At 36.5% G+C, this 21,180-nt stretch overlaps 1 protein-coding gene across 1 annotated transcript in view; it reads right to left on the bottom strand.

Moving 5' to 3' along the window:
* LOC149822481 (zinc knuckle (CCHC-type) family protein) overlaps window positions 1–21,180 on the bottom strand; it is a 56,488-nt gene that overhangs the window by 14,797 nt on the left and 20,511 nt on the right. The window contains exon 2 of the mRNA XM_089981567.1: window positions 4,394–4,456. Within this exon, the coding sequence (XP_089837693.1) occupies window positions 4,394–4,456 (63 nt within the window). The remainder of the gene's footprint in view (window positions 1–4,393; window positions 4,457–21,180) is intronic.

Here is a 21,180-nt window from a genome sequence, read left to right as displayed (position 1 = left end):
CCCGTCTCTTTAATTTTTTTGCATACAAATTAGGTTTAATTTATTTTATTGAATGCATAAAAACATGATTTAGCATTGCATACATCATACTTTATTTTCTATAATATTGTAGCATCTAGGATAGTTTGCTTTTGATTTTTGTTTCTGCATTTAGGATAAGAATACATTGAAGTCGTTGCATTATTTAGTTAGTTTCTTGAATTTCGATTTCATCCTAGTTAATTTTAGAATAGGCAGCATACATCCATCTTTGTAAAAGCCAGCAAACCGACTTGCGTGATCTGCGTAGTTCACACAGATTGGTTTGATTTGCAACACACTAAGAGATTAGCATGGATCCTTGGTTTCATGCTAATCCCAATCTGACGTTATACTGCGTGCTTTAGTGATTTCATGTAAGACTTTGATCAAATCTGGTTCTTGCTCTGATCAAATCAGATCAAAGTCGATCTGCAACTTTTTGCGCAAAAGAGACTGATTTCTTTTAGAATAGATTCAACGTCAAAACCTGTTCTTGAGCAGATTTAATTAAAACCGCTGTTCACATGATTTTTTTTATCACGCCGCACAGCGTGTTTGTTAAAACACACGTTTTGACGTGCATCTGAACTTCTGATTTCCATTGTTGATTGGCAAAGTCGCGGTCCGCAGAAACCAGCGTAAATACGCTATTTAAAACAATTTCTTTTTGCTGGATATTCAACAGCTCGCGTGATTCACGCAAATCGTATCGTTAGCATGAATCACGTATTCCAGCATGATTAATGCTGACTCTTCATGGCTTGCATGATTAATTTTGTGTTGCGTTGTTTAGTTAGCATAAATTCCTGAATTTTGTTAGACTAAGTCATTTATCTTTATTTTGTGGCTTTAGTCAATTCATTTACTTTAGAGATTAATGATAGGATAAATTAGTTCATAGTTTCGTACAGTTACTTTTGTTTAGTCATTAGTTGATTAATTTAGTCCAGCATTAGTTTATTAGTTATGTTTAATTTAGTTTCAAGGTTAATTGGTTAGAGTAGATTTACATGTTTTCATAAGTCTTATTTAGTTTATTATAAAGTAACGTGTTCTTTAGAATTTGTTTTAGTTTGTTTACAAGTAGTTAGAATTAGTTGATTAGTTAATTTGTTTAGTTGATCTAACATTTTCTTTTCTTACATCGCAATCAATTAGTTTTTTTTTTAGTTTGTTATTAGAATATGAGTTCGTTAAATTGTTTGTTGCATGTTAGTTTATTTGTTACAAGTTTGTTAGATTCTTGTTTCTTGTTTGACTAACATTAGATTTTGGTAGAATTTCTTTATTTTGTTTTTTTGTGTTGCAGGGAACGTTTGCATGTACGATAAGCCCTCAAAAGTGCCCTCGAAGAGCCCTCAGAGGTCCCTAAAGGTCCCCTGAAGGATCCTAAGAGAGCCCTTCAGAAAATGTGTGAGAAATGTAAGCAATGAATGCAAGACAAATCAAGAAGAAATACCAATAGCTCTTGGATTCAAGCTAAGCAGTGAAGAGCAAAGGGACTAGAGCTCAAGCAAAAAGACCCTCATTTTCTTTTCTTTTAGTTTTAGGGCTATTTATTTTAAGCAAAAATTGTAATAAGGTCTGTAATTATTTTTATTTTAAGCAAAAATTGTAATAAGGCCTGTAATTATTTTTATTCTTTAAGCCCTCCGCAAAGGGCAACACTCTCATTTCACTACTTTATTTTATTTAATCTTAAAGGCAATAAAGGTTGCATTTCTGTGGAATACAAAGCTTTTCGCTCTGTATCTTGAGTTCGACCCGGACTTCACCCTAATGTGAGCCAGTTTTTATTATTTGGTGTCTGGCTTTCACAAAACGTTTTTATCAAAAATATATCTTTAAAAATCTATTTCATAAAACTTACACCAGTTATCTTTTTTTCATTTTGGGTTTTAAAGGCCTCTTGAGGGCCGAGTTCTTCATATGTCTAGAGTTCGTTAGAAGGGAACCCACAAACCTTAGGTTCCGTGAGATCGATTTGATGGCCAATTCGTAAGCAAGAGAGAGGGCTTTTGCAATTTTATCATGAGTGCATTTTCACCATTATTTTAACTCAAAGAAGTTAGTTAAGGTACAAAATCCCTATTTTTTGCTTCTTATTGAGTGTTTTGGGGGAAAGGTGTGTCTGGTGCTTCTTATTGAGTGTTTTTGGGGAAAGGTGTGTGGTGCTTCTTATTCTTTGCTTCTTATTGAGTTTTTTAATTGATTATGTTTTATTTTAAATCCTTCGATGTTGTCTTTACGTTCATGTCATGTTAGAGATGATCCTGCATGACAATACTGCAAAAGCATTGATGATGTACCATGACTAAGGTTACCATTGAATTTGAGATATATGCTTTGTGATGCTATTATTATAGGTGGACTGCATAGATTTAAGCAACATATTGCAGGCCAAGATAAAAATGTACGTCCATGTGATTCTCTATATATTCCTGTAACTTTTTGTGTTGATGATATTGTTAAACTAGAAGAAATTTGAAGAAGAAGAATTTTGCAAAAATGCAAAGATAAAATACTTTCAACCATTGTTTCAGACTCTGAAGATGATGATGATCCACTTGCCAAAAAAATGACCCAACATAAAGAGATCATCGAGAAGTAGTTGGATGCAGAACTGAGAAAATACCATCCTGATGTTTGGCAAATAGGCTCTAGAAGATAGTTTAGTTTTAGGATCTTTATAGTTTAGAACTTTAGAGATGAAGATTGGCATGTAAGACGTTGGTTAAATGTAATGTTTTTAGTTATCATGAACTCTTAGTAGTTTAGTTATGACTTATGACATTTTAGTATGACTTAGATGTGAATTTAATAATGTTAGTTAGTTGGTTAAATGTAAGGCTTTAATTGTGTTTAAAATTTAAATTATGCAGTTGTCTTTTATTTACATTGTTAGTAATCAGTTGCATGGTTTGTTATTAATTTAAATTATGTAGTTGCCTTCATATGTGATTTTATGGTTGTATTTTGTACAATTCATCATTGTTTTATGTGATATGATTTTTATAAAATTTATGCTAGTTTTTTTATTTTTCTAGATTTTTTGGATTTTTTATTAAAAATTTACGATATGATACGGTGTTACTTTGGGCCCGACTGATATGGGTAATGATACAACACTTACAACTATAGTGGTGGCAATGATAATGGTAGTGGTGATGATGGTGATGGTGATGGCAGAGAAGTGGTGGTGGTGATGGGGGAATGGAAGAAAATAAGTAGTTATAAAAAAAGGGTCTCCCTTGTTTTTGAAAAAAAAGGGTGACTTTTATAAAAGGTCAATAAAAAAATAAAAGTAAAAGATCCAAACACCAAAACTTGCTATTTAAAATAAGTATAAATGGTAAGGAGCATGATCCAAACAGGGGGCAAATGATGACCTTTATTTTCTTCCAAAATGGCTACTTATTTTTTGTATAATTATCAATATGCCAACTATATAACATACTTGAATTCGTAAAAAAGTTGCAAAAATGAGAGCATAACCAAAATTGGACATGCTTAATGGCTTAATCACCCACTTAAATACCACATGGCTTACATAGAACATATTCTTAAGGGAATGCAGAAAAGCAGCTTGACAATGAAAAGTAAAAAAGCAGAATTTAAACAAGACTTAATAAAGGCATATCTTATGATACAAGGATCATTTACCAATGAACAATCACTTCCCCTTATTAAAGTATTCAGTCAACAGTATGCCACATAGTTCCTATCAAGCACCATGATGTTCTAGGTAAACCTCATCTTAAATATCCACTAAATAAAGTATCTTATCAATTTCTTGCCTACAGTAGAAACTGAGGCTTTAGATACACATGCTATCTTCACATAGCATAAACAATGACAAATTTACTGCCTTGAGCCCTTTGCATGAATCATCTTGTCACATAGTATAAGCGATGATGAATTATCTCCTTAAGACCTTTGCATGAATCATCTCAATACAATGATGGAAGTTCAAATCATTATCAGTTATCACCACCTCTTTCTAAGGTCCTCTTGAAAAGAGTGGTCATAAAGAATCACGTAAGATAGATGAAAGTTTAATTTTCACAATTTATAACTTCAAATCCACCGTAATTGGCTAAATAGTAAATATGTCTCAATTTCCAATAGATTTGGACAAGGGACAGTGAGTTTGTAATGAGACAAAGTCTCCGCAATTATCCACAACCCCTTCGCTCATCACCTCGTGCAAAAAGCAACTATTTTTCATGCATAATATAGATCATGTTCAATAAAGTAGCGTGAAATAAGAAACAACGCAAAATGACAGGAGGCACATGCAACAAACAAAAGAGGGGGGAGGGGGAGGGAGTATCACAAGCTTTTAGTAGACTCAATCATGCCAGAAATTCACCTTCTCTTTTTCCTTCCTTGAGATGGAAGCTGACTGTCGGAAGAACTCCTGCTCCTGAGCAAACTGCAAAAGGGTTTAAACAACACTAATCACAAAGGCAATCCTCACCATGAAGGGAAATAGAAAAAGCAACGAAACCAGCCCACACCACATAATGCAACTGAGCAAGCAAACCAAACATGAACCCAAGGGTAAAAAAACAAACAGACTAGTGAGTTGTATGCTACCCACTTGTCCAGCAGTTGTTTTGCAGTTTGGTCCACAATTTAGCATCCCATTTTTTCCCACTTTCTGAATGAGTGGGAGAATCTAGACACTGTAAATGGTTTATACAGCTAAGAGTCATCGTTATTAATGAGGCAATTTCATTTGATAAAGTATTTTAAAAATATTATTTAAGTACACTTCGAAAGGCTTTCAAGTTTCAACATAATTTCATGGGATTTTCTTATCTGGATAGAAATGGGGAGGGCAGATCAAGGGCATTATCAATTCAAGGGATTCTAGTCTCGAATATGTAATAGTAGTCAAGCAGGTAGCTTTTTAGTCTATGCCTAGAGTTTTGCTTGCTAACGAACAAGGCTGTAAAGCTTCTAAGGCGTCTCTAATCCCAACTACTACCTCTTTTTTCTTTTGGGGGTGATAGTCAAGCTGGGGTTAGGCACAAGTCCCTACTAGTTAATATGAATACAATTAGCAGTTATGACTTATGAGCAATAAAATTACATATAATTTTAATTCTTAGAATCCAAATCTGGTCCTATCCCAACATAGCAAAATTGGAGAGATTCCTAGCTATGCAATTACCTTCTTTAAGACAATGAACACTGATTTAAACTAGCTAAAGCTGCACACAAGGTGAAATTATGTATTTTCTAATCAAGTTAGGAACACCTCTTCCAATGCAATGGCACAATGTCTCTTTGAGATGACTTTAGATTACCTCATCTGAATATATATGACCACCAATTCCATTCACGATCCTCACACTTTCACTTCTCACCAGCTATCCAATTTAAAAAAAACTCATCATAGTCATTCCTCACAGTGAAACCAACATGCCATTCCCTTCTAAAAATGCTGTACAACTGAGGTTTTGGTCATCCAACAATAGGAGGAACCCACCTGCCTCGTGCAACCAATTCAACTTTACTTCATTTTTGGACCCCTGGAAAATCTTTTCTATGTTTTCCCTTACTTTGCTGAGTACTTCCATTTAACTTCACCTTTAAAAACATTATCTTCCTTCTATTCCAAATACTTCCATCAACAAGTTCGACGGTGACCACCCAGTGTCAATAGGCCTTCTTCTCTTCAAAACCACCCAACCCCATCTTTTCAACTCCTGTTAAAATGTATTGTTGTATATACTCATATAAGTATATAAAAGTAGTCAGCCCTAACAGTCATATTGACTGTAACAATCATATTTGACTGTAACAGTCAAAAACAAAAAACAGAGAAATAAAATTAAACAAAATTACAAAACAGTCTCTACTAGACTGTCCCTATTACAATAGAGAAAATGACCAAAATACCTCTGATATATAGTCATATTTTAACACTCCTGTAATGAAACAAGAGTGCACGATTACTATGCCAACAAAAGGCTACACAAGTGCACAAATATAACATGGTCACTAATGGACCGATAACAATCTCATAAAAGAGACAAAAATATGAAATCCACAAGATCACAAAGGCACAAAGCTCACAAAAGCATAACAAAAAAAGTATTGTATTAACACACATCAAATGCTTTAGAAAAGCATGGAAATACATAGAGAGGTGAGTTGCTTTAAGGGAGGCAGTCCAACAGCTGTTGGAGTGCCTCCAACTGTCATATTTATGACCGTTGGGGGCAATCCAACGACTAGTTGGACGGTCCTCCAACAGTCATATTGACTTTACAATTTAAATAAACAAAAAGAAATAAAAATAAAAAAAGACTTTTCAGACCCTAATGGACTGTACTAAAATACATTTTATGAAATGACTAAAATACCCCTGATATATGTATATTGTATAAATATACGTATATCTGTAAAACCCACGTTTTTCAAGAAAAAAATCCAGACCTGGTTCGGATCCGGACCAGACCCGGATCCAGGGAAAACCCTAAAGGGGTTTTCCCCTTTAACTCCCCCTGCGCCGCACGCAACCCTTTCCCCCCTTGCCTACTGGGGTTTCCCGATTCGTGCCCTCCCCTTGTCTTTAAAGAAGACGCAGAGAGAAGGGGCGGGGGGGGGGGGGGCTTTCATTCGAAAGGCCTCCCTCTCGTCCTCCTCCCTCGCCTCCCTCATCCCTTTGCCAGAGCTCCACCACCGTCTCTCTCTCTCTCTCTCTCTCTCTCTCTCTCTCTCTCTCTCTCTCTCTCTCTCTCTCTCTCTCTCTCCGACGAGACGCCGGTGAACCCCCTACCGTCGCTCGCATGTTTCCCCTTTCGACAGACCCATCGACGACATCACCCTTCCTCTTCGTTGGGTACCTATCGACGGCAACCCCTCTGCAGCATTCGTCGGAGCTCCGACGCCGTGGCCGTCTCAGGTAAAACCGAAACCCCTTTCGATTCTCCTTCTTTATCTGTCTCCCTCTTCTTCGGATTTTCGTCAGGCAGGGGCCGAAGCCCCTGTCGTTCAGCTTTTTATCAGGCAGGAGCCGAGGCCCCTATCGTTCGGCAGTCCGGCTCTTTGTCAGGCAGAGGCCGAGGCCCCTACCGTTCAACTACTTCTTTTAGGCAGGGGCCGAGGTTCGATAGTTTCCATCAGGCAGGGGCCTTGGCCCCTACCGCTCGATAGCTTACGTCAGGTAGGGGCATCAACCCCTGCCGCTTGCCCCTTTTCTGTCAGGCAGGGGCCTCGTCCCCCTGCCTCTCGTTGTTCTCGCCAGGCAGGGGCCAGCCCCTGTCGCTCATGCCCTCGGCCAGCAGGGCAGGCCCCCTGCCTTCTTTTGCACGTTCAGGCAAGGTCGGGCTCGGGCTGGCAGCCAAGCCTACCCTTTTGCTTGTTGTTATTCTCTTTCTCGAGTTTTTAACTCGTTACTGATTGTTTGTTTCTTCGCAGTTTGCGCAATGGTGCACGCTCGTGCTCCGCGACCAGAAACCTTCGTCGCTTACACCTGAAGACGCCCACAACACCGCAACCCCGAAGGTAGGAGAAAGTTGCACAAAACGAGCAGTATATGAACCGAATTAAGTTGAAATAATTAAAATGGCCATGCTAGATATGCTGAGATTTACTTTATTTTCCTGCACTTAATTGCCTTACATATTTACTTGCCTTCACGTTTGTTAGTTGAGGTCTGGTTTCGTACCTCGTGCATTATTTACACATTTACTTGCTTGCCCATCTTTTTGGTCGAGGTACGGTTTCATACCTCGTGCATTTTGCTTATACATTTTACATTCAGTGTGTGATTTTGCACATCGAGTATTGCTTTGTACTTTGTTGTCACGCTATAATATGTGCATGCTCGTAGTTGTGGTATACAGGTAAATGCAGCCTTGTACATGTCCTGTTTTCACTCATTTTCAAAGGATGCGAGTTGCGCTTGTGCGCAACAGTTGTTTTTAAAGGAGATACCTTATGCGAATCCAGTTTTCAAATACACAATTTTACAAAAGCAAAGATTTAAATTCTTGCAGGTTGCGAAAGCGCAACCAAGTTTCCCCAAGTCGGCGTTTTTGAGAAGAATGTTTTACAACTAAAATTTGAGATTTTGATACGACTCGAAAAACCCTAAAAAGGGGATCCCTTGCGAGGAGTCTGACTTATCAAGTGTGCAATCTTGCAAAGCAAGCTCGAAGGTTTTGGGAGTTACGATATAACAGTCAAGTCTCTCAAATCGACGTGTTTTTAAAAAAGTATTCTACTGTTTCAATTGCATTTTTGTTGTGACTCGGATGACCCTAATTAGGGGCAAAGTGTTTGGGGAGGGATTCTGTTGAGAAACCCGAATTTTTGTTTATCGCAGCTAGCATCGAGACATGCGTAGCATGCAGGTGTAATGAAATATGCGGAAAAGCAAAGAGTGCATTAAGCACTTACAACATCCACTAATGAACAAACAAAAGGGCTAACACCCAAACCCACAAGAGACAACACAACATAAAAATATAAATGTCTCTTATTGAAAAGAGAGAGAACTCTCAAGAGTGAAAAATACAAGAGTGGTTCACCCCTATTTATACACAAAAAGGAGAGGAGGATTGGCCTTATGGCCTTAAAAGAAGAGCCACCTAGGGGCTCCCATGGAGTCGTTGGGAGCCCCCAACGGTCACAAATGTGACCGTTGGGGGCCCCATCGACTCCATGGTGGGGGCCCTTTTAAGTGGGCAAAAATATAAAAAATAAAAAGTAAAAAAAAGAAAAAAGAATATACAAAAAATAAAGAAAAGAAACAAGTACCCCTATCGGGTACTTGTGAAATGACTAAAATACCCCTATCGGGTATTTTAGATAATACATATATGTATGTATATAAACATATACATATATATGAATTACATATATTTTAACACCCTCCCTCAAGCTTTACGGGGATATAACCGAAAGCTTGTTAAGGAGAAACAAAAAACGAGGAGCAGCAAGGGCTTTAGTGAAGAAGTCTGTCAACTGGTACTCAGATGTGACGTAAGGTAGTGCTATGGTTCCTCTCAGGTATTCATCACGTACGTAATGGCAGTCCATCTCAATATGCTTAGTACGCTCATGGAAGGTGTGATTGCTTGCAATATAAATTGCACTTTTGTTGTCACAACACATCTTCGAAAGAGTAGAGATGACAATGCCCATATCACTGAGGAGACTTCTTAGCCATACAAATTCCATGGTTGTAGTGGCCATAGCACGATATTCCACCTCCGTTGAGGACAATGATACTTTGTGTTGCTTCTTGCATCTCCAAGAAATCATAGAGTCACCTAAGAAAACACAAAATCCCGTAGTTGAGACTCGGTCATTGGGATTTCCTCCCCAATCAGCAGCAGTATAAGCAATTAAATCAAGTGATGAAGAGGAGGAAAGAAAAACTCCCTTAGTTATGGTGTTTTTGATATATCTGACGATCCTTAAGACTGCACTCATGTGCACGGTTGTAGGTGCATGTTGAAACTGACTGACAGAGTGGACAGCATGAGCTATGTCTGGCCGAGTAATGGATAAGTAGGTTAGAGACCCAATAAGTTGCCGGTAGGGAGTAGGATCCTCGAGAGGTGTTCCATCTTCCAACCTTAACTTTGCATTGATGACTTCAGGGGTTTCTGTCTTCTTATCATCGGAGATACCAGATTTAGAACAAATGTCAGTAGCCAGTTTCATCTGAAAAAGAATGTACCCTCGAGGAGAGTACGCCACTTCAATCCCTAAAAAGTATCTTAAGAAACCAAGATCAGACATGTCAAAATGTTCTTTTAAAACTTTCTTAATATCATAAATTCCTTGCTCATCACTTCCAGTGATGATCATATCATCAACATAAAGTAGTAAAATAACTAGTGAAGACCCAGCACTTTTCACAAACAAAGCAGTGTTAGTATAACATGAACGAAAATTCAAACTTGTCATTACATTACTAAATCTATCATGCCAAGCCTTTGGGGCTTGTTTTAAACCATATAATGCCTTTTTAAGTTTGAGAATTTTATTTTTACCAATACATACTCCTGGTGGGGGATCCATGTAAACTTCTTCATTTAATTCGCCATTTAGAAATGCATTCTTAACATCTAGTTGATAGATAGGCCATTTTTTCACTGACGCAATGGCAATAAGAGTCCTAACACTAGTCATTCTAGCAACAGGTGCGAAGGTTTCTTCATAATCTATATCATATTCTTGAGCATATCCTTTAGCTACTAATCGTGCTTTATAACGTTCTAATGAACCATCACTCTTAATTTTAATTTTGAAGACCCATCTACATCCAATTGATTTCTTTCCAGTGGGTAACGAAGTTATTTCTCAAGTTTTTACTTTTTCAAGGGCACTAAGCTCTAAGTTCATGGCTTCAACCCATTGGAGAATGTTTTTGGCCTCATTATAGTGTGAAGGTTCATGAAATGAGTGCAACGCAATTAGACACGCTCTATATCTTGGAGTTAGGGACTCATAGAAAACAAACCTATTAGGAGGATTGGAGATCCGACTGGATCTCCTTAAAGAGGTTTCTTCTATGTTGGATCCTTGAGAGTATTTTTCTAAGGCGCTCATTTGAGTTTGTTGACCACGCCTAACATAGGTTTGGATTGGTCTATCACTTTCATCTATAACATTGTCGAGGAATATCCTCTAGGTCATTCAAAGACTCATTAGAGATTTCCTCTTCTTGAGGAGTCTCATCTTCTTGAGATAGAAGATCAAATAAAAAAGCACATTCACTTTCGTCAATATCTTTAGTTTTCACAAAACCATTTTCATTTTCCAAAAAGGTTACATCTTTGGATACATAGAGTTTGTTATTTTTCAAGTCAAAACATCTAAAACCCTTTTGATTTTCTCCATATCCCAAGAAAACACATTCAATAGCTTTAGGAGATAATTTATCCCGTTTATGTGTAAGGACAAAACATTTACATCCAAAAATTCTTAATCTATTGAAATCGGGTGTTCTTTCAAATAGTTTTTCATATGGAGATGTATTTTGTAAGGATGAAGATATCATTCTATTTATTAAGTTGAGGTTAAGGCCGCTTCGGCCCAAAAACTCTTTGGAATTTCTTTGGAAATAAGGAGTGTCTTAGTGGTTTCCATGATGTGGCTATGCTTTCTTTCGGCCAAGCCGTTTTGTTGGGGAGTCCTAGGACACGATCTTTGATGACAAATTCCATTTACTTCTAAATAATTTTGAAATTCATTTGATAAATATTCTCCACCCGAATTGGATCTAAGAGTAGAGATATTACTTGAAAATTGATTTTTAACTATCATATAAAATTTTTTGAAGAAGTCAAAGACTTCGGATTTTAAATTGAGAAAGTAGATCCTGTAATGAAAAGAGGCGGAAGCACCAATAGAGCAAGTGTCACTCTTTAAGAGTGACCACTAGAGTCAAGAACACAAACACCGAATGTGCACACACAAAAACTCTCAAATATGGAAATGACTTAAAGTCATAAGTTGGATATTATTGAAGAAAGGAAGAGAGGGGTATAAAACCCATACATAAGGAGAACACCTCCTCTATTTATAGAGGAGGGAGGCACTAAAGAAGAGACTACAAGGGGGCTCCCTTGTAGTCGTTGGGAGCTCCAACGGTCAGAAATCTGACCGTTGGGGCCCCAACGACTACAAGAGTGGGGCCCCTTGTGGTCATCCTAAAGAAAGAAAATAAAAAAACAAAAAAGGAAAAAGGAAAAAGGAAAAAAGCAAAAAGATAAAAAAGAAAAATAAAAAAGTACATTGACTGAATTACAAGAATACCCCTATCGGGTATTTCAATAGAATAGAATATGTATATATATACATATATGTATACATATACTTATATATATATATACGGATGTATATATCTAAGTATATGTATATATATATATATTAACAGATCCATACATATCTAGTGTAGTCATCAATGAAAGTAACGTAATAGGAGTACCCTCCTTTAGACATGACCGGGAAAGGACCCCAAACGTCTGAATGGACTAACTCAAAAGGTCTTTTGGACACAAAAGTTCGGTTTGGAAAAGGAGTAAATTTCATTTTGCCAAAAATACAATTCTTGCAAACAAAATGTTTCTCATTACAAAATTTCTTTCTAAATAGAAAGGAGTACATTTTTTAGAAACTTGGATGTCCATGTCTTTGATGCCAAATTTCAATATTTTTATCTTGGACATAGTTACAAAAAGAGTTAGTGGGGAGTTTCAAGTTGCTCATGTAATAGAGATCTCCCCTCCTATGGCCTTGCCCAATCTGCTTCCCGGACCGGAGATCCTGTATAGAGCAATCCTTAGTTGAGAAAGAGATTTCACATCTATGATCACATATTTGAGCAACAGAGAGGAGATTTAAATTAAGTTGATGTACAACTCTCACGTTTGGCACAAAGAAATCTTTTGAAAAGTTTAAAGTTCCAAAACTTTTTACTTGTAAAGATGTACCATCGGCAGTTGAAACATAGGAGTTTTTATAATTATTACACAAATCGGAAAGCTCATTTTCAAGTGGGGTCATATGAAAGGAAGCTCCAGAGTCAAGGATCCAAGAAGACATACCTGGAGGAGAGGAAGAAGCTATGGCGGCACCCGAGGTTGATGGTATCTTGAGTAGAGTTTGTAGTGCTTCCGATAGTTGAGCAAGAGAAAAAGATTTCTTCCCTTTGATGATTTCCTCTTTCTTTTGAGTAGCTTCTTCAACGGAAGCAACCTTATTTTTAGGTGCTTCATTCAACTTAGGGCAATTAGGTCTTATATGACCCGGCTCTTGACAATGATGGCAAATGGCTTTTATATAGTTTTCATTATAATTATTTTGCCTTCCAAAATGTGGAGGTTTGTAAGCTTTCATATGGTTGCCGGGTTTTGATACGGCCAAGACATCATCTCCTCCTTTAATCATGCCAAGACGAGTTTCTTCTTGGCATATTTCGGCTATGGCATCTTCCAAGGGAAGAGGCTTAGATCTATGTAGGAGGAAAGATCTAACTTGTTCATATTCGGGCCTAAGCCCATGTAAAAAATAGAAAAAGTGCTCTTTTTCCATTTGTTCTCTCCTTAATTCCACATCCACACTAGAAACCTATTTTGGTTCTAGTAAAGATAGTTCATCCCATAGGGGACCAAGAGTGCTAAAGTAATCCCTTACACTCATTTCTCTTTGCTTGATAGTCCGGATTTTTTCTTGAAGAAAGAATTGACGAGCAAGGTCTTTTTGAGTAAACATACCTTTCATAAAGAACCATGCTTCATTAGCCATCCGAAACTTGGCAATGTTGGCGCAAATCTTGAGCTCCACATTGTTCATGAACCAAGCAAGAATCTTGGCATGCTTACTTTCCCAATCTTCCACTTTAGATTGGTGATCTTCAATGGCCTTCATGCGGGCATTTCCTTCAAGAGCTTTTTCTTGATCACCATCCATCTTAGTTAGTTGGAGTTGTGGTTCCGGAATGGTGCCCATAACGTATCCCCAAAGTTTTTTACCTTTGAGGTTGTTCTCCATGGCGGCGGCCCACATCATGTAGTTGGAGCCATTGAGCTTGAAGGAGAGATCAATCTTTTGTTCTCCTTCCATTTTAATCACTCACAAGAGGATAAATGAAGAGAGATACAACAAGAAAAAAATATAGCTACACAACTAGCTATATTAAGAAGAAGAGGATACACAAGGCTCTGATACCATGTAATGAAATATGCGGAAAAGCAAAGAGTGCATTAAGCACTTACAACATCCACTAATGAACAAACAAAAGGGTTAACACCCAAACCCACAAGAGACAACACAACATAAAAATATAAATGTCTCTTATTGAAAAGAGAGAGAACTCTGAAGAGTGAAAAATACAAGAGGGGTTCACCCCTATTTATACACAAAAAGGAGAGGAGGAGTGGCCTTATGGCCTTAAAAGAAGAGCCACCTAGGGACTCCCATGGAGTCGTTGGGAGCCCCCAACGGTCACAAATGTGACTGTTGGGGGCCCCATCGACTCCATGGTGGGGCCCCTTTTAGGTGGGCAAAAATATAAAAAATAAAAAGTAAAAAAAAGAAAAAAGAATATAAAAAAATAAAGAAAAGAAACAAGTACCCCTATTGGGTACTTGTAAAATGACTAAAATACCCCTATCGGGTATTTTAGATAATACATATATATATGTATATAAACATATACATATATATGAATTACATATATTTTAACAACAGGTACTATGATAAATGAAAGCAAGATCCGTAGCGATCTCCTACATGTGATTGGCACAGTGCTATACCATCACTTTCAAAAGATAGCACACGACAAATGAATATCTTTGTTTTACACTAAATTCTTTGCAAGATTTTGTGTTGGGGTTTCTTTTGAGAAACCTATACCCTTTTATCGTAGGGTCCTTGTAGACATGTGCGGCATGTTAGTACTACGATGATCGGATGGGAGATCTGAGGCGATCTCGTATCGTGAAATGTGCACAATATTGTTGTAGTGATTTAAAAGACTTGATCTTGTCAAACTGAATGATTATTGCATCATTTCTTTTACGAACAATAAATGTTGGGGTTTCTTTTGAGAAACCATTATTCGTTCATCGTAGTCGTACCTTTGGAGAGGTACGTCACATTAGTGTTACGATGATAGGATGATGAGGTTATGCCAACCTCGAAATGTGCAAATAGCACACTTGTCAAATGTAAACTAAAATGATTGCATTGTGCATATTCTTGCAAGACATCAAATGTTACCCTTTCATCGTAGTTGTACTTTTGCACATGTACGACCGTACCTTCGGACAAGTATGTCACATGTGTGTTACGATGATTGGATGATGAGGTTGTGGCAACCTCGAAGTATGCAAATGGCACAATACTGAAATCACCTAAAATGGTGATGTTTAGCCTTCACAGGCAAGATGCTCGAGTTGGGTTGAAAGACCAGAGCATGAAGAATGGGTCTTCAGTTAACTAACCCTTGATACACTCATTCGATCTGCTGACTCCCGTCAAAAAAGAGGACGAGAATGAACAAAAACTCTGATGGACAAATTGTTAACAACCACCCTACGGGCAAAAGATCCTGCTTCCCCAGTCATCGGAGTCAGGGGAAAGAGATTACCGTAATTATCCTAGGTGGTAGCTCCCAATGAGCAGGATGCATCTATAGTTTATATATGCTTTAGGGAATTCTCTCTTGGTCACCGACTGTTCCCTAAGGAGCGAACTCAGTCAGCTATCTAGGGTATCATAAAACACATAGCATAATAAACCCCCAAATCAGTCTCGGTTGTTTCTATAGTCGTGTCTTGTGTGTACCTGCTTGGCCAGCAATATCAAAACATAAGTTAAATCTGATCACAAAATTTATTGAGTTATGCATGTGTGATAATTGTAGCATGTGACATGCTTTACTACTTGTTGAACGGTGTGTGCCTGGTGTAACATTGCTCTTGCTAGTTTAACAGATTACGCAGTTCTTTGCTTGTGGCAACTAGTTTACTCGTGCTAGTTAAATGCTTGTAATAATTATAGCATTATGTTCATGATAGTTTGCAATATGACACTTGTAATATCATAGATTCAGTTATTTATTTGCGTATATACTTGTCATATTAAATTATTTTGCTGAAGTCTGTTCTATATTATCCTGTATGTGCACCTACTATTTTTTCGTAAAATTGACTTATTTCATGGGCAGGTGATGTATAGGTCAATGCGTCTTGCGATGACACGATGACGCGATGAGATCAAGATGAGGCTCTTTCCCTGACGTTTCGCTCCTGAGAACATTTTGGTAAATTTGGTATAAAGTTTCTTTGAAATTTTCTCTTTTGATTAAACTCTGAATTATTAAAACAATGTTACCAAAACTCCGTTTCTTTTTTTAAATATATTGAATTTCAAATTCGTTGTTTAAGAGAAAGTTTGCACTATAATGTGCTCAAGGTCCAGGGACTTGCTATTTAAACATTATTTTCCGCTGAACCTCTATTTCAAACTCTGATAAATGATCGATTTCAAAGCTTTCAACCTTTTCATAAAAAGTTTCGGGAGGTGTTACAATATCAATCAGGTATATATACACACTATTTTAGCACTCCCCCTCAAACTTACGGTGAAATCATTGAAAGTTTGCTAAGAAGATACAAGAATCTTGATAGAGGAAGAGCTTTGGTGAAGAAATCCGCAATCTGAAACTCAGACAGAACATATGACAAAGTAATTGTTTTCTTCAAGTATTCTTCTCGAACATAGTGACAATCCATCCTAATATGTTTCGTCCGCTTATGAAATATGTGATTGCTGGCTATATAAATGATGCTTTTGTTATCACAACATAGTTTTGAAGGTTCTGAAACATCAACACCCATGTCTGAAAGTAATGATCTCATCCACACGACCTTGGTGGTTGTTGTAACCATCGTCCTGTACTCAGCTTCTGTGAAAGATAAAGATACTTTCTGTTGTTTTTTGCATCGCCAAGAAATGAGAAAATCACCTACAAAAACATAAAAACCTGTAGTTAAGTGACGGTTATTGGGATATCCTCCCCGGTCAGAATCAATATAAGCAATAAGATTTAAAGATGATAAAGAGGATAAGAATAACCCTTTAAATATAGTTTTCTTGATGTATCGAACTATTTTTAATACGACACTCATGTGAACCGATATGGGCGCATATTGAAACTGACTTGCAGAGTGTATTGCATGCGCAATGTCTGGCCTGAATAGACAGGTACATTAATGATATGATAAGTTGCCTATAAGGAGTTGAATCATCTAATAACACTTCATCTTCAACTCTCATTTTTGCATTTATTACTTCAGGAGTATCGGCATATTTTGTGTCAGTGATTCCCGAACGCGCAACAATATCAGCTGCAAACTTGATTTGAGACAAAATGTATCCTTTTGGTGAGTATACTACTTTAATTCCCAAAAAAATATCTTAAAAAACCAAGGTTAGTCATATCAAAAAAAATTTAAGCATAATTTTAATTTCTCCAATTTCCGTCTGATCATTCCCAGTGATGATCATATCAACAACATACAAAAAGAGAATGATAAATGAGGTACCTATAGTTCTTACAAAAAGAACAGTGTCAGTGTAATAAGATTTAAATCCAAGGTTCAACACAATACCACTAAAACAATCATACCATGCTTTAGGGGCTTGTTTAAGCCCATATAAAGCTTTGTGAAGATGAAGAAACAAACTATTTTCAATAGTCAAACCAGGGAGGGGAGGATTCATGTACACTTCATTTAAATTTTCATTTAAGAAAGCATTCTCAACGTCTAACTGATATATAAGTCATTTTCTAATGGATGTTACTGCAACTAGAGCCCTAACTGTGGTCATGCGAGCTACTGGGGCAAATATTTCCTCATAATCTATTCCATATTCCTTAGAGTATCCTTTTGCAACTAATCTTGCTTTATACCTTTCTAGGGACCTGTCAATGTTAGTTTTGATTTTAAAGACCCATCTGCACCATATTGTCTTCTTTTTTTTTGGAAAAATGTTGAATTGCAAGTGTGAGCCTTATGTAATGCATCTAATTATATTTTCATAGCTTCAACCCATTCTTTTATGTTTTTAGCTTCTTTGTAGTTAGATGCTTCGTGATATGAATGAATTGCTAAAAGGCAAGCCCTATAGTTTGGGGAAAATGATTCATAAGACGCAAACTTATTTGGAGGCCTATGTATTCGTTCAGATCTTCTAGCACTAGTTTCTTCAACATTTGTTGATTGATTATATCTTTCAAAAGCACATGGATGCTCTCCATTATCTCGTCTAGAGTGTTGTAAGAAATTATGAGTTGGTTCTCTTCTCTTTCTTCACTTGAGTCATTAATAGACTCAAAATTATCAATATTTTTATCATCAACAATTTCATTATTTGATTTAGGTAACAAATCAAATAAAAAGGCATACTTGGATTCTTCCTTAGGTTTTCAAAATCAAATCCATTTTTATTTTCAAGAAAAGTAACATAGCTAGACATAAAGTTTATCATTTGTTTGATCATAACATCGATAGCCTTTTTTATTTTCAGCATATCCAAGAAAAACATATTTTAAAGTTATAGGAGAGTTTGTTATATTTTTCAAGAAGCACAAAACATTTACATCCAAATACCCTTAGCCTTTTCAAATCGAGAGAAATTTTAAAAAGTTTTTCAATAAGAGATTTGTTTTCCAACATTTGAGAAGGCATTCTATTTATTAGATATACCGCGATGAGGGTGGCTTCGGCCCAAATTTTTTTTGGAATTTCTTTTGAAATAAGTAGGGTCCTAGTAGTTTTAATAATGTGACGATGATTTCTTTCGGAAATACCATTTTGTTAGGGGGTCCTAGCACAAGATCTTTGATATACAATACTATGAGTTTTTAGATATAATTGAAATTCATTTGAAATAAACTCTCCTCCTGAGTCGGAGCGAAAGACTTTAATATTTGTTTCAAATTAATTTTTAACAAGATTATGAAAATTTTTAAAACACGAAAAGACTTCAGATTTGAGTTTAAGGAAGTATATCCAAGTATGTCTACTAAAATCATCTACGAATGTAACATAATATGAATAACCACCTTTTGACATAACGGGAGCGAGACCCCATGCATCTGAATAAACTAATTCAAAATTTTCATTAGTCAAGAAAGTTCTAAATCCAAAAGGCATCATTTGCATTTTTTCATGTATACAATCTTCACATACAAAATCTTTATCTTTACAGAATTTTTCCAAAAATAGAAAATGAGATAATTTGGATATACTTGGGTGTCCTGATCTTTTATGTCAAAGATCTAAATTGATGTCTTTGACATGATTACAAAAAGAGTTTTTGGGTAAACATAAGGAATCTATATAATAAAGATCTTCTCTTCTATGACCTTGCCCAATCAACTTCCCTGACTGGAGATTTTGCACCCAACAAGCCTTAGATGAGAAGAATACTTTACACCCATAGTTGAAAATTTGAGAAACCGAAAAAAAGATTTAAGTCTAAATTTGGAATAACCCTCATATTTGGAACAAAAAAGTTTTTTGAGATATTATTGAGGTTTTCTATACTTTTAACTTTTAAAGAAGTACCATCGGCGGTTGATACACATGAAAAATATGAATTAGTGCAATCGGATAATAGAGACTCATTATGAGTCATGTGAAAAGAGGCTCTCGAATCCAAAATCCAAGAAGACTTACTCGGAGGAGAAGAGGAGGAGATGGCGGCACCGGATGTAGGAGTGACTTTAAAAATTTGTGAGACAGTCTCTACTATTTGTGCAATTGTCAAATCATTGAAGTTGCCTCCTTTCTTTGATTCTTGAGGTTTTTTACTTATGGCGACAACTTTCTTGAACTTGGGAAAATCCAGTCTTATATGCCTCGGTTCCTTACAATGATGACAAATGATTTTATCTTTGTATCTTCCCCCATTATGTCCTCCATTGGATTTTCTTTCAAAGTGAGGTTGTTTATATGTTTTTACAAAATTTTTGGGTCTTGATACGACAATAACTTCATCATTATACTTGTGCATTCCAAGTCTTGTTTCTTCTTGACAAATTTGAGCAAGGGCCTAACTTATATAAGGAGTCAAAGTCCTATAAAGCAAGGAGGACCTAACTTGCTCAAATTTCAGTCGGAGACCATAAAGAAAAGAGAAAAGGTTCGCTTTCTACTTGTGATCTTCTCATTTCAATAGTCGAACCTTCCCATTTTGGTTTTAACATAACTAGTTCATCTTAGATAGGAGATAAAATACCATAAGTCTCTCACACTTTTATCTTCTTTTGGTATTACGTACCTTGTCTTGAAGATAATATAGCCTAGCCATATCTTTTTGGATGAAGGTGCGCTTTAAGAAAATCTGTGTCACATGCCCTTTTAAATTTGATGATGTTGGTGGCGATTTTGAACTCCATGGTATTCATGAATCATGAGATAATTTGAGAATTGATAGCTTCCCAATCCTCCAACTTGTTTTGATATTCTTGCAAAGCTTTATGTTTTTCTTCTTCGGATAGAGCTTTGACTTGATCTCCTTCTCTTCTTGTCAATTTGATTTGAGGTTCATTAGTGGTTCCACTAACAAAACCCCAAAGCTTTTTACCTTTGATGTGATTCTCCGTAACGATCGCCCACATCAAATAATTGTTTTCATTGAGCTTGTACCAGATGACGGAGGCAGAATCTCTTTCTCCAACAATGAAGAATTCTTGTGTAAAAGGAGTGGACGAGGACTAAAGGTTGAAGAGCACCACCCCAAGGAGGATAATCCCAAGATAACTTTCATTGCTCCAAAAGCCAAGCTCTGATACCATGTAATGAAACAAGAGTGACAATTACAATGCCAACAAAGGGCTACACAAGTGCACAAATATAATATGGTCTCTAATGGACCGATAACAATCTCATAAAAGAGATACACAAAAATATGAAATCCGCAAGATCACAAAAGCACAAAGCTCACAAGAGCATAAAAAAAAGTATTGTATTAACACATCAAATGCTTTAGAAAAGCATGGAAATACATAGAGAGGTGAGGCATTGCTTTAAGGGAGGCAAGTCCAATAACTAGTTGGACTTTCCTCCAATAGTCATATTGACTTTATAATTTAAATAAACAAAAATAAAAAATAAAAATAAAAAAGACTTTTCAATCCCTAACAGACTGTACTAAAATACATTTTATGAAATGACTAAAATACCCCTGATATATGTATATTGTATAAATATACATATATCAGTCAGGTATATATAGACAATATTTTAACAACTCCCCCTCAAACTTACGGTGAGATCACTGAAAGTTTGTAAAGGAGAAAAAAATTTTGTGGTAATGGAAGTTCTTTAGTGAAGAAGTATGTGATATGAAAGACTGTACATAATGGCAAATCAATAGTGCCCTTTAAGTGTTCTTCCCGAACGTAATGGCAATCCATCTCAATGTGCTTCATTCGTTCATGGAATGTATGATTACTGACAATATATATAGCACTTTTGTTATCACAACATAATTTTAAAGGTTCTAGGACATCAACTCCCATATCGTTAAGCAAGACCTTAGCCACACAACCTCGGTTGTTGTTGTAGCCATAGCCCTGTATTCAGCTTCCGTAGAGGATAATAACGC

Source organism: Nuphar pumila, chromosome 11 (assembly GCF_984573655.1).
Source record: "Nuphar pumila chromosome 11, dmNupPumi1.hap1.1, whole genome shotgun sequence".
Taxonomy (NCBI): Eukaryota; Viridiplantae; Streptophyta; class Magnoliopsida; order Nymphaeales; family Nymphaeaceae; genus Nuphar; species Nuphar pumila.
This window is presented reverse-complemented; position numbering and strand designations above follow the sequence as displayed.